The sequence below is a fragment of the Grampus griseus genome (genome assembly GCF_964374135.1).
Source record: "Grampus griseus genome assembly, chromosome: 1".
Classification (NCBI taxonomy): Eukaryota; Metazoa; Chordata; class Mammalia; order Artiodactyla; family Delphinidae; genus Grampus; species Grampus griseus.
In genome coordinates, this window is record NC_139017.1 from 109095922 (window position 1) to 109108657 (window position 12736).

The window sequence follows — 12736 nt, forward strand, 5'->3', positions numbered from 1 at the left end:
TCAGACTAGGTCCATTTAACTTATGTGTAGCATGAAGGAAGCTCTGCTGCCTCGGGGGCAGTGGTGTCTCCGCAGCAGATGGTCATGCTCAGAAAATCCTGTTTCGGGGCCAGCATCTGAGCAACCAGGGGTGCCATGTCCGTGTCTTGGGGTGTTGTCCTCTTCTTGAACCCTTCTCAGACTATCTCAGAAGAAGCCAGTCCATTGGAAATACTTCTGAGCACTTTGTGCGCAAGGAGATGCGTGTTCCTGTGGGAATGGGTGGTTGGCTCCACAGCGGGGCTGGCCGTGGGGGGATGAGCAGTGCCCTGCTCACAGTGGGAGCCTGTCCTTGACGCGGCCTTGTCCCCGTGAGTGCGCCAAGCCTCGGTGACCTGGTGGATGACCTCGCTAAGTGTGAGGGGAGGGGTCTCTCAGGGTCTTTATGTCTGCTTGGAGGGACCTACTGCCTTCTACCTCACTAAGTGACCAACTTCTACAAAAGTAGAAGAAATGGGGATTACTTCCCAGCCAGACTCTATGGGCAGTGTGGGGAAGAGGAGGTCTTACCTGGTCTTGCAATTAACGTGAAAGCTTTAGACTTCTATTTCCTTCACTCCTTTAATTAACACACCTCTCCCCTGCCCCACCATGGCTTGATTTCTGGAGTTTTCCTCTGGATGGCTCTTTGTTCCCATGGCTCTCTGTTCAAGCCATGGTGACCCTGGCTTGGCTTTCAAGGGACTGATAGATTGATTGATGATTGATCATTGTTAATGTCAGTTCTTGGATCTGTGCTAGCAACGTGGGAGAGTTTTATTTTAGCAGAGATGGATTTGGTTTGTTGACAAGAAGCAATTTCTCTCAGTATAACTAAGGTAACAACACTGTGTACTTTTTAAAGAAATACCAACAGAATGGGTTTCCTGCCACGGATCTTCAGGAATTCCTGAAGGAGTGTGGTAGCAAAGAGAAGTGTCAGAAAGAGTCATCAGCCTTCCTGTCCTGCATCTGCTGTCTGAGGAGGTCAGTACTGTGTTCAGTCGGGTCTCTGTGCTCCCGGGATGAGACGCCCTGCTGCCTTAACAAAGGGTCCTCCCAGGTCAAATGCTACACTCAGGAATCAGCTGACTGGGGGAAATAATGCATCCCTCTTTGCTTTCCTCCCACTGTAATTGACTTTAGAAATGAATTGTTTCTTATAGAACAAGGTAGAAAGGTACATGACATGGTTGAAATCTCTTGGGAATATTATGAGACTGTTTTGAGAAGGCATGAGCTATGTCCCTGAAGTCGAGAGGGTGAGCTGGCCAAAGGAAGAGGTCAAAGCTCTTCTTTTTAGAGATGGAGTTCTGGGAACGTCAAAGGTGTTTTCCCCTTTTCGCAATCTGTGGTACAAATAACCTTCCTTGAGCAGAGCAGGAAACCTGCTTGAGAGGAAGCCGTACGTGTCCTTGGCTGCAAACAAATCAGCTGATCACCTGCTGTGTGCTCGCCATTCATCAGTGCACGTGCAAAAATAGTCTGGACCTCAGTGGCAAAGCCTCCACATAGTGGCTTGGGGGACTAGAAAGGGCGTCAGATGAGGATAATTTTCTTTATTATGCCCATGTTTGTTTTCGTCTGAAGTCAGGAGTAGGGGTTGTTAACTGCAAGTACCCCCTACTCATGTGTTTCGAGAAGAATTCTCTAAACCAGATTCCTGAAGGAAGATGGGAGAACATAATTGCTACTTAAAATCCCAGGATGTATTTTCCGTTAATCAATTCATACTGCAACTTGGGATTTGAAATGGTATGTTGGAGCATTTCCAAAGAATGTCTGGTAAATATGAAATGAGGTCTTCTGAGAAGAGTTAAGTTTTTACAATCACAGTTTATCCTCTCAGAGCATTGAAGTGTTGCCATGGAAGCAAGGATAAAGGGAAATTACTTTTCTTTATAGGCAGCTGCCTCCTAGGAGGCACCTTGTATTATAAGGAAAGTCTCTCAAAGTTGCTTTTCTAATATGTAGTTGACTGTAAAGAAAAAAAAAAAAAGCATTTGAGAATGTGGTTGTGAATTCTAGAAAGTAATGGATAGGTTTTGGTGTTTGATTTTTGGGCCTCAGTTTATACCACAAAAAGCCCTGGGAGGTTGTTAAATGGTTTCTTTGCAGCCATATGGAATGAGTGAAAGATTTAAGGAGTGAACTTGGAAGATTGGACCTGAGTGGTGAGAAGAACAGAGCAACGTCAGCAGACAGTCTTCCCTAAGACATGCTAAGGGTTGTAGAGAGGGTGCCTGGTGCGGAGGCAGGTCTGCCCATTGTGAGGAATGAAAGGATTAAATGGAACAGAAGAGTCCACCAAAGGAAATCAGCTGAAGAACTAAGACGCTGAAAGTTTTGAAAAAAGAGGATATCAAAAATAAAAACAGAAGTGGCTGAAGGTGGTCATGGGTGAAGTCAGCTAGATCAGTTTTAGCTGAATAATCAGATCAAAGCCTGGAACCTAGGGCGGTCTGGATGGACCCTGCAGAGAGTCAATGAGGGTCATAGGGCCTGATGAAGGAAATGGGTTGTACTGGGGCCTTGGAACAAGTGATGGCTTTGGAATCACCAAAAATTAAATACACCTGGATGTGTTTAACAGCCGGAAACCTAAGAATGGAATAAAATTGAGGAAGGCTATGAATGGAGAGTACGTATTGGAGACAGACCTCACTGAGGGAACCTGGGGAAGAAGGGCCTCATAAGACTTGGTGTCTGGGCCCCTCTCCAGTGCCCATGACATGCAACCCAGCTATCACAGCTCCACCTACTCTGGAGCGTGGCCAGGTTGCTCTTTTTCAACCAAGCAGTCCAGCAACCACCACAGATTCCATCTCCCACAGACTGATTCTCCCTTGAATAGTTGACTGAGCCCCTAGCCTGATGGTCAGAACACCTGGGTTTTCATTTGGGACCCTGCCAATTACTGAATGTGTCCCCTGACCTTTCCTAAACCTCTTGGTTCCTCCAGTGTCATCAGAGTGGAACAGGTAGCCTCTGCAACCTCTTCTAGTTCTAACGTGATCTGGTTCTTGGGAGAGATGTGCTTGGTTGAGCAGATACAGAGTTAACCTTTCTTCTCTACCACAAGGAGGAAAATCTGCGGTTCTAGCCATTGAGAAGCTTTGTCAAAGGGAGATGGAGGGTAGGCAGCTCCTCAAAATGACCAAAAGCATCTAGTCAAACCTCCAATAATGTAAATTGTCCTTCTTAAGTTTTCTTCCTCTTAAATGTCACACTCAGCATGCCAATAACCTATGTATGCCTACATGATAGAGTATGTATTCCTGTTCCATCTCAAAGATTTTTAAGCCATTGTTCTCTTTTCTCTTTCCTTGCCTTCCTTTCTATTACAGGAATGGAAGCGATGACCACTTAATGCTTATTGACTAAAATCCTCCTGCTGAAGATAATCGGGTTTCAGGTCTCCATATCAAGTGACAATGAAGAGGGCCCCCAAATGGCTTGGACCAGCACTTCCAAAAATACTGATTGTGGAGTGGGAAAGAGGACTGGCTCTGAGCTGTCTGAATAGAACTGAAGTTTCAAAATTCCTTTTTATAAACTTGGATGATGAAGACTAGACCACAGTCAACTACTGGGCATTGGTGTAATAGAGCAGTGCTGGTGAAATTCTGTATTAGTCTTTTAATTTATGACATCACAATGTTGGGATGGAAAAAAATCACATTTCAGAGTGTGCAAAACAATGGTGTTTAAAGCAATGCATTTGAAGATATGAGTTTATCATCAAATACGGGTTTGTCTTAAAAGTGATTCTTGGGTTAGAAGACATTTGTTAATTCATGGTCTGCACAAAACTGAAATTGGTTGCAATAACAATTTAGGCACTCAAAGCTGGAGAACTGTTAAGCTTTGTGAAGATTACACTTAAATCAACAAAAAGACCTCTTGCAATGGACATTTCTTGGCTTATTTTCCTGTGGTCCTCTTCTCAGCATGATATGAAACTGTCGGCAAAGTCAGTGGGATAAACTGGAAACAGTCATTTGGACACCTTGTTACTACTTGTGCTAATTGTTGATTGTACACACATGACATGTGGACATTATACTACAGCAGTGGTCATTCATTTTAACAACCAAACTCCACCGTGGTGGGGATTTACCCTTGTCAAGCAAGGAAGATGGTATTTTTTCCCAAATAAATTAAATTAACTTTTATCATAACATATGGAACTCCTACTACTTCTTAAAAATGTATTGTCTCTTAACATCTACTTCGTGAAAAATTCGGATCACATCTCTATCAGCTATCTGGTCTCCAAAAGGGATTTCCCACTTTCTTAAAAGCAGTGAAGGAGATATAGGGGCTAGTTATTCAAGAAATATTTATGAGAATGACTTCAGATTAAGATCACTTCATGCATAGATTTAGTTCATACCTGAGCTATTTTAGGGGTCAACTATTTTAAATTTGCTGGTGAAGAGTAGGGTTTGAATTAAGTAGGACTCTCATCCCAGGGCTCTCCCTCTTTTTATCCTCCTCCCCACCAAGCCCCTGCCAGAGTCCCTCTGGTGCCCCACTCCTCTTTCCATGCCCCCATACTTTCTTCATGTGCCCACACCAAATCTAGGCCAGGAAAGTCTTCCAGTTAAGGCCATTAAAGTCTGTAGGTGGGTGACTCAGGTCTATACACAAAACACTTTGCTAAAATTATCATTTTAGTTATAAACTACTTACCAAAAATGTCAAGAGTTATATTCAATTTTTTTTTTTTTTTTTTTTTTTTTTTTTTTTGCGGTACACGGGCCTCTTCCGTTGCAGAGCACAGGCTCCGGACACGCAGGCTCAGCGGCCATGGCTCACGGGCCCAGCCCCTCCGCAGCATGTGGGATCTTCCCAGACCGGGGCACGAACCCACGTCCCCTGCATCGGCAGGCGGACTCTCAACCACTGTGCCACCAGGGAAGCCCTCAATTTTTAAATTAAGAACCATTAAACCCGTGGTTCTAGGGTCATTCCCATGACTCCAAAATCAGTGTGCAGTTAGATCACTTATTCACCTCTGAGTATACCCCCAGTACATCGTTTATCTCTGAATAGAATTGCTATTAATGCCTTTTATGTAATCTGCCGCTGTGATGCCGCTGTGACTACCATTTGAAGTGAAGATTAATGACGGTCTTCTATGCTTATATTTTTCTTTTATTGGCTTTCATGTTTCCTTTTATTTCTTTTCCCTCCAGCTGGACAAAACCCTTTCAGGAAGAAAAATCTTTTTTCAAGTTTACCCTGTATCTGTGGAAACATTGTTTTCTCTCTTTTTAATAATTTTAAACAATTGTCATCTTGCCAACTGTATTATCTATTTGGATTTTATTGAACAATGTTTTCTCATAGCTCCGCTAATAGACACATCTGGGACAATCCACTTTCTCTTCTTCCCTAGGCCTCCACTTGGAGAGTTCACTGTGAAAGTTAGGAGACACATTCTTTCTGCCTATTGGTTTCATTATGGGATCTCCTGTTCTTTTCGAACGTACCTCCTTGGCTTGCAGTGACTTGCTGAAAGCCAGATGCAGCATCCTTAAGCCTGTTGACTTGGGGTGGTAGAAAAGATCATGGGCGTGGAGGACATCTAGACAGACTTGAGTCAAAATCCCAGTTTATCCTGTAGCTTTGGGGCCCTGGGCAAATTACTTTCTGCTTCTAAGTGATGATGACAAACCTTAAACTGTGGGATTGGCATTTAAGTCAGGTAACTCATGCAAAGCCTGGCACTGAATTGAAACTTGAGCCATTCTTTTCTTTTGATTTTCTGCCATGTTTGTAAGTAGGTTCCATGGGATCGTGGAGGGGTGAAGATGTTAAGACATTTAGTCTGCCTGGGTACCTGTCCTCCTACTATTCAAGTCTCCTTGGACAGGTCATACCAGCCTCAGTTTCCTCATCTGTAAAGTGGGGCTTGCAAGGATTAAATGAGTCAAATTTAAAGTGAGTAGAGCAGGGCATGACTTATAAGTGCTCAGTGAATGTTAGATCTTCAAAAAGCTTTTCTTTCACGGTCTACAAATGTACAAATCTATCACCTGGGCCAGCCAGGAAGATCTTTGCTTTGAAGTGAGCTCATCACACACTTTTGGCGGACTTTGTTAGGACTCTGAGTGTGTAGACACCCATATCCAGCCCTGTCTTGGAGGCAGTGATCAATTCAGTGTCTAAAGTTCATGCAGTTGTACAGGAGCCTGTGGACATGAACAGCCTAAATGCCCTGCCTTCAGGGGCAAAGCTGTCAGTCCTGACGAGAGGGTAAAATTCCCCGAGGTGTACAAGTGTCACGAATCCCCAGTCCTTCACCTTGGGTGAGACCCTCTGTCCTCAGCTAGGAGCCCACCGTCTCAATCAAATTTGTCAGAATGTGTGACGTACAGGTCAGCTATTGCTGATCTGGGGTAGCAAATGTGAAAAGGTGAGAAAGGGTATTTAGGAAAAGGTCTTCAAGAGATTCCAGTCACCGTCTCCAACCCCTGCTGAAGGATCACATCGTAACAATCGTGGGAGGGTTGCCTGACCCACCCTCCTGCCCGAGGAGGCCTAGGCTTAGCATCTAAGGTTTATGAAAAGCACAGTGATCCAGCCTCTTGATTTAGAGGTTACTAGCTAGTCACCCTATAGTGCCCGAGGGCCTCCCTGTAAAAATAGCCCAGCACTATCATTGAGGTTCAGGGGCCCTAGAGTCGTTGGGAAAGTATGTTTCCCGACCTGCTACTATGGTCTTGGCCATGGATTGCTCCTGACGGTATAAAGAGCCGTGATGCTTAGAGATACGATCCCGGATATCTGTATCACTCATGTGTGTCGGCCAATTATTCCAATAACATTGAATAACTAGACCCCATTTTACTACTCACTGGTTCACCTTTATTTTCATGTAACTTGAGCAAACCTTGTTTTGCTACCCATGACTTGAAGTTTGAACATCTCGACCACGGTATTCCAATGACGTAGAGTCTTCCTCTAACAAAGATCTAGAATTTCACATAACTGTAGAACATGCACGAAGTCGCTCTTGTGTGACAGGATGATTGAGAACCTCACAGGCGAAACCCCGAGCGCAGCATCCGGATCTTGGGCGCTTTAGGAAGGACAGTGAATGATGGCCTGGGAACTGGTGCTGGAGCTCGTGCTGAACACCTCTGCCTCCCCTCCTTGTTTTTATCTAATTGAGAGGTTCCGAGCTCTCAGTACTGATAAAAGGCAGCTTCGTGGCTGTGTGACCTGTGCATCGGAAAAGGTTTAATGCTCTGCCCTCAGAGTCTTGAAATTCTCAATAATTTTTTAACAGAGGGCCTCACAAGTGATGTAGCAAATTCTGATGATGGGACTATAACTCAGCGACTAACAAAACGATTAAAGCATGGCCTTTTGGGAAAAGACTAGGATCCTAGCCTTGTACATTTTCTTTAAAACAATTGAAATGTAACAAAAGGAAAGAGTGAAGCTGAGTGGGAATGCTTTTTGTTGTTTTGTTTGTTTGTTTGTTTGTTTGTGGTACGCGGGCCTCTCACTGTAGTGGCCTCTCCCATTGCGGAGCAACAGGCTCCGGACGTGCAGGCTCAGCGGCCATGGCCCACGGGCCCAGCCGCTCCGCAGCATGTGGGATCTTCCTGGACCGGGGCACGAACCCATGTCCCCTGCATCAGCAGGCGGACTCTCAACCACTGCGCCACCAGGGAAGCCCAGGGAATACTTTTTAACAGACTTTTGGGTGCACCATTTTTCTCAGTTTCTATTCTCACAAGTAAGTGGCTGTGGGGCTTCTTCTCATCTCACATCTTTGTTTCACAGATTAAACTACTGTAGTTGGTGATATTGGCCAATATCATTTCCATGTCACGCTGGCAGGTTGGAGCTGGGCTGCTCACCTTTACCCCCTTCCCTGTGCACCGCCCTGCCCCCCTACCCCCCATCAATGAAGAGCCTCATTTTCCGAATTTCCACTTCATGTTTTTCCCTTAACAGAGAGTCAGCTTAGGGTGGTTCTTCTAAACTCGAGCATGTGTGCCTAGTTGCCATATGACCTTCCACCTTGCTCAGCAAAGTCCTTTGGGACCTGCTCCACCCACTGGATAGTCAAGCCCTCGCTCCAAGGTCTTTGCAGTCATTTGCTTTTAGGACGAAAGACCCATCTTTGAATGGGAAGCTGTAGAATTGTTCAGCATGCTGTGTATTGGAGAAAATAACATAGTAGCACTGGGAAGATTTCAAGATGAACCAAATCTCAAAACAGACACTCAAGCTGTTAGGGAAAACAATACAACTCACGGCAATTCCACCATAGGCTCATTTACAGCAAATGAGGCTGCAAACCAGAGGATGAAACTGATGGCCAATGTTTCTCTTGCCATCTGTCTCTGCCAGAGAACCAGGGAGTGAACGAGAAGATAAATGGGTACACATGAACATTTCCACACCACCTTTTGTAATAAGGACAGCAAAATTCTGACTTCTTAAAGATCTCTGGGAGCTATCAGCTGTGGTGGATGGAAAAGACAATTTGTTAGCGTGATATATGTTCCTTAGTTTCTAATGATACATAAATTATCCCATGAGCCATGATACATATGGTCTACAGAGAATTTTAAATGAAAGCAATATTTTTTTTCTAGCAACACTAATTGCCTAGCAGCAGTAAATTACTCATCCCCCGCTTCCTGTGGGCTACAGTCATTACTCTCTCCTGGCGGTTGAGCCCATGTCCCCCAAGAGAAATGTTTGCTTTGACAAAGTGAATTTACATCCTCACTTGTGAGCCTGCCATGCCGGGTCTACAGAAGGAGAGGGTATTAATAATGCCTGATTTCAGACCTAGCGCCGAGTGTTTGTGTTATCCTGCACGTGTTATCTATGAAAACAGGACAGTGTGTTGGGTCTTAGCTCTTGGCTGCCTTTGGAGAAAAATCAGGGAGCTGCTATCAATATTTAATCTTTTCCAGCTTGGGGGTTTAAAAGGTAGACTTAGATAAGAAACATGGACATTTCCAGGATGACAAGTTAAGCAAGGGAAGTGATAAGCACCATTAATTTTGGGAAATATTAGATAATGAGGTGTGTAGATGGAAAATGGTGATGCTATTAAGGACTGTAATTCAATACATATTTGTTGATTTCCAACATTGTGCTGGGAACTTAGGAAGTAAGGAATGAATGACACGATCCCTGCCCTCACGAAGTTTGGTGTCTAGTGGGAGGGACAACCATGTACCAAGCAAGGATAATACAAGGTCACCCACGGTACTAAATGAGAGCAGAATGGCAGTAGCTCCTGCCTGCCTGGAGTATAAATGAAGGCCTCTGAAGGAGAAGTAGACAACGCTAGAACTGAGACTTGAATAACACATTTTATTCGACTAGATGGCCGTGGTGTAGGGTGGGGGGGTAGGGCTTTCTGGCTAAAAGGAACGCTGTGGCAATGGCTTGGACATCTGAGAGAGAACCCAGCCAGTTAGGGAAACTATGTTTTGGGGTGGTCAGAATATAGGTCACATGTTGGGGAAAGTGATAGAAGACAAAACTCGAGAAATGGCAAAGGAGGGCTTTAGACCTGGGAGGTACATGACCAGAGAAGGCAGAACTGGGAAGGATGGATCAGGGTGGTAGGAGATAAGCAAGGAAATCAGTTACAAAGTGGCTGCAATCATCCAAATTAAAAAAAAAAAAAGAAAAGAAAGTGATGCTATTACCCTGTAATTAAACTCAAAAACAAACACAATGAGAAACTGTCTGAAAACTGTCTCTGAGGAATATACCAGCTCTCACATATATGTGTTATCTATCTGTATGTATATTTTTTCTTTCTTAAAAGGTTTCTCTGCTAAATACCCTGTCATTTCCCTGAGAGTCTGTGCTTTTAGACTATGCATTTAGAGGGAGGGTCTCTTTTCATAACTTCTATTATTGAGAAATGTATTTATTAGGATGAATGTGTTGAATGCATATTTCTATCACATGGTATTTCTCCTTCCCACATATTTAAAAAGAAGCTTAGGGCTTCCCTGGTGGTGCAGTGGTTGAGAGTCCGCCTGCCGATGCAGGGGACACGGGTTCGTGCCCCGGTCCGGGAAGATCCCACGTGCCGCGGAGCGGCTGGGCCCGTGAGCCATGGACGCTGAGCCTGCGCGCCCAGAGCCTGTGCTCCGCAACGGGAGAGGCCACAACAGTGAAAGGCCCGCGTACCGCAAAAAAAAAAAAAAAAAAAAAAGAAAGAAGAAGCTTATCTAAGACTGTCTCCACATCATCCCTCCCCGTCTATCCTACACACACACACACACACACACACACACACACACACACACACACACACACACACACACACACACCCACTCTGCAGCACCCTGAACTTGACCAGCCACAGTTTGTGTCTGTAAAGGTGGCGAGACTTGTAGGTGTGACCGCTTACAAAGCCAGCCTGACATCTATAGTCTGAAGCTTACGGGTGGCACACAGACTTTTGGAAGTTTCCATCTCCCTGCCCCCTACCCAGGACAACCATCAAGATCACAAAGGTCAGACTGAGTGTGGCCACCTGGGAAAGCGGTGTCACTGGGAAGTGCTTTGCCTTGATGCCTCCTTAGGCTAGGAAAGCGTGGCAGAGGGGTGTGGAGAGGTTGAGGGTTAGGGGATGGCGGGGTGAACTGATTAAAGGACTCTGAGAAGAGACTGTGTGATTTGGAGGTCTGTAGTGAATGTGGTCATGTTAGAGGAATATTCCTGGGCTCAAGTAGCCTGAGACTGGGAGGAGAGCCAGGGCGGAGCGGGTGGCATAGCTTCCATCTCACAAATGTAGAAAACCTGGCATGTACAAGTGCCCAGGTGCACTCTTTCCTTCCAGACCCCTGCAGAGAAGGTCAGCAGTTTGTGCTGAGACCAACCCCAGTCATTCCTCCTTTCAAGGTCTACCTGCTCCAGTGAACTCACCTCATGAGGACTAGAGGTGGGAGACTCTTAACACTTCCTTAATTCATGGAATGGGTGAGGGGCAGGGAGTGGGAACCCTATCAGGGGTTTCCTCACCTCTCAAAGTAGGAGGTCAGGGAAGCCAGGCTGGGCGTTGGTGGTGAGAGAGAACTCTCGAAGCTCTGCAGGCTGGGCATCCTGAGGGGCACAGTGGGCAGCCTGGCTCGGCCGCTGGAGGTTCACTCTCTCAGCATGCCCAGAGGGCCAAACCGTGATCTTCAGGCACTCTACACCAGCACTGTGACCCTGGGTGACCAGCAAGACACTATGCGGGCAAACTGTCTTGTCCACAGCTGTTCCTGGACAGTGAGGCTGCCCAGCCCGAGTCTGATCTCTGGGGAAAATGCATTGGAGTTTCCAGGCAGACTAACTCGGAGACTGTTTCCTGTATCTTTTCTCAAGAAAGTCAAGTTCCTGGAACAGTACTTAAGGAACCATAGTAATGGACTGAGGAAAGGATGGGTGGATCAGTGATGATTCTTCTACTAGACTTTTCTCTCCCTTGCATGAATGGCCCCAGAGTCCACCTGGGAAAGATGTGCACATGGGAAGAGATGACAGGCAGGTGAGGGAAGTTTGTGTGCAGGCATGGTTATGGCTAATGGGTGTTGACGGGGCTTGATCTCTCTCACACTTTTCTCTGGGCTTCAGGAGGCCCTAACCTTTAGCCCTTATGCAAAATATTCTGTCACAGTTTCCACATGCATATGATTGAGACAAAAGAGTTGACATTTGTTATTCTGCATTAAAAATGAAGCAACTAAATGGGATAAACCCCGTAGATGTATATTTCTACCCCGTGGGCCTTTTCCAAGAAGGGCAATTCACGTTCACAGCAGGCAGTTCAGACAGTAAGTTATTGAGATAGAAATGCATACAAGCCAAATGAGCTAGTCTCATCAACCAGCATCATCAGGAACGTGTCTTAAAAAAAGGTAACCTTGCAACCATGTAGCCAAATAAACTCTGGATGGATTAAAGATTTAAACATGAAAAGTTAAGCCTGTAAAAAACTAGAAAGAAATATAGATGAATATTGATCTGACCCAAGAAGTAGAGAAGGGCTTTCTGAGTTTAAAGCTGCCAATAAACCATAAGAGAAAAATCAGACAGATTTACTACACACAAAGGGAAAATTCCTGAGAATTAAGAATGTAAACAAAAATTGTAAAGTGCCCTGGGAAAAAAGAATTGCAGCATATACGACTGGCTTAGTATCCTTTCTCAGAGAAGAAACATTACAAATTTCTGGGTGAGCCCCAAAGGTAAGGACTAAATTTTTTGTTTCTGTATTTCATGTGTATAGCATTTTTGCTGACGAGTAACAAGCACACAAAAAACAGTACAGTTTTGAAAAGCTATACTCAGCTGGATGCCTACTATGTACACCTATTATTGCTACTCATCCCAACAAACTTACAGCTTATGTATCAGGATTTCCACTTTACTGAAGAGAAAACTTCGGATTAGGTGACAGAGCCTGGCTTCAAATCCAAAGCCTCTGACTCCAAAGCTCTCTCTCATCTCCCCTTTCTTCTGCCTGCTTTCTGAATAATGCTGGCTGAATAGAACTGAATGGCAGGAAAAAAATGTTTATCCTCCTTAATGAGAAATGTGACTTCTATTTTCAAACAACACCCTGTTAAGCAACATTCCTTGAACTCACACAATGCTGGTGCTAGTGGAAACTAACCCGTATCTTTGTAGGAGAGTTAAAAGCTCCATAGGAGTTCCCAGTTCTTACATT

The 12736-nt window shown here is 44.9% G+C and overlaps 1 protein-coding gene across 1 annotated transcript in view; it reads left to right on the forward strand.

Moving 5' to 3' along the window:
• Nucleotides 1-4169, forward strand: part of MCOLN2 (mucolipin TRP cation channel 2) — a 61023-nt gene extending 56854 nt beyond the window's left edge. The window contains exons 13-14 of the mRNA XM_082657455.1: nt 884-1005; nt 3366-4169. Coding sequence (XP_082513581.1) covers nt 884-1005; nt 3366-3402 — 159 coding nt within the window. The 3' untranslated portion in view covers nt 3403-4169. The remainder of the gene's footprint in view (nt 1-883; nt 1006-3365) is intronic.
• Nucleotides 4170-12736: the final 8567 nt, after the last annotated feature.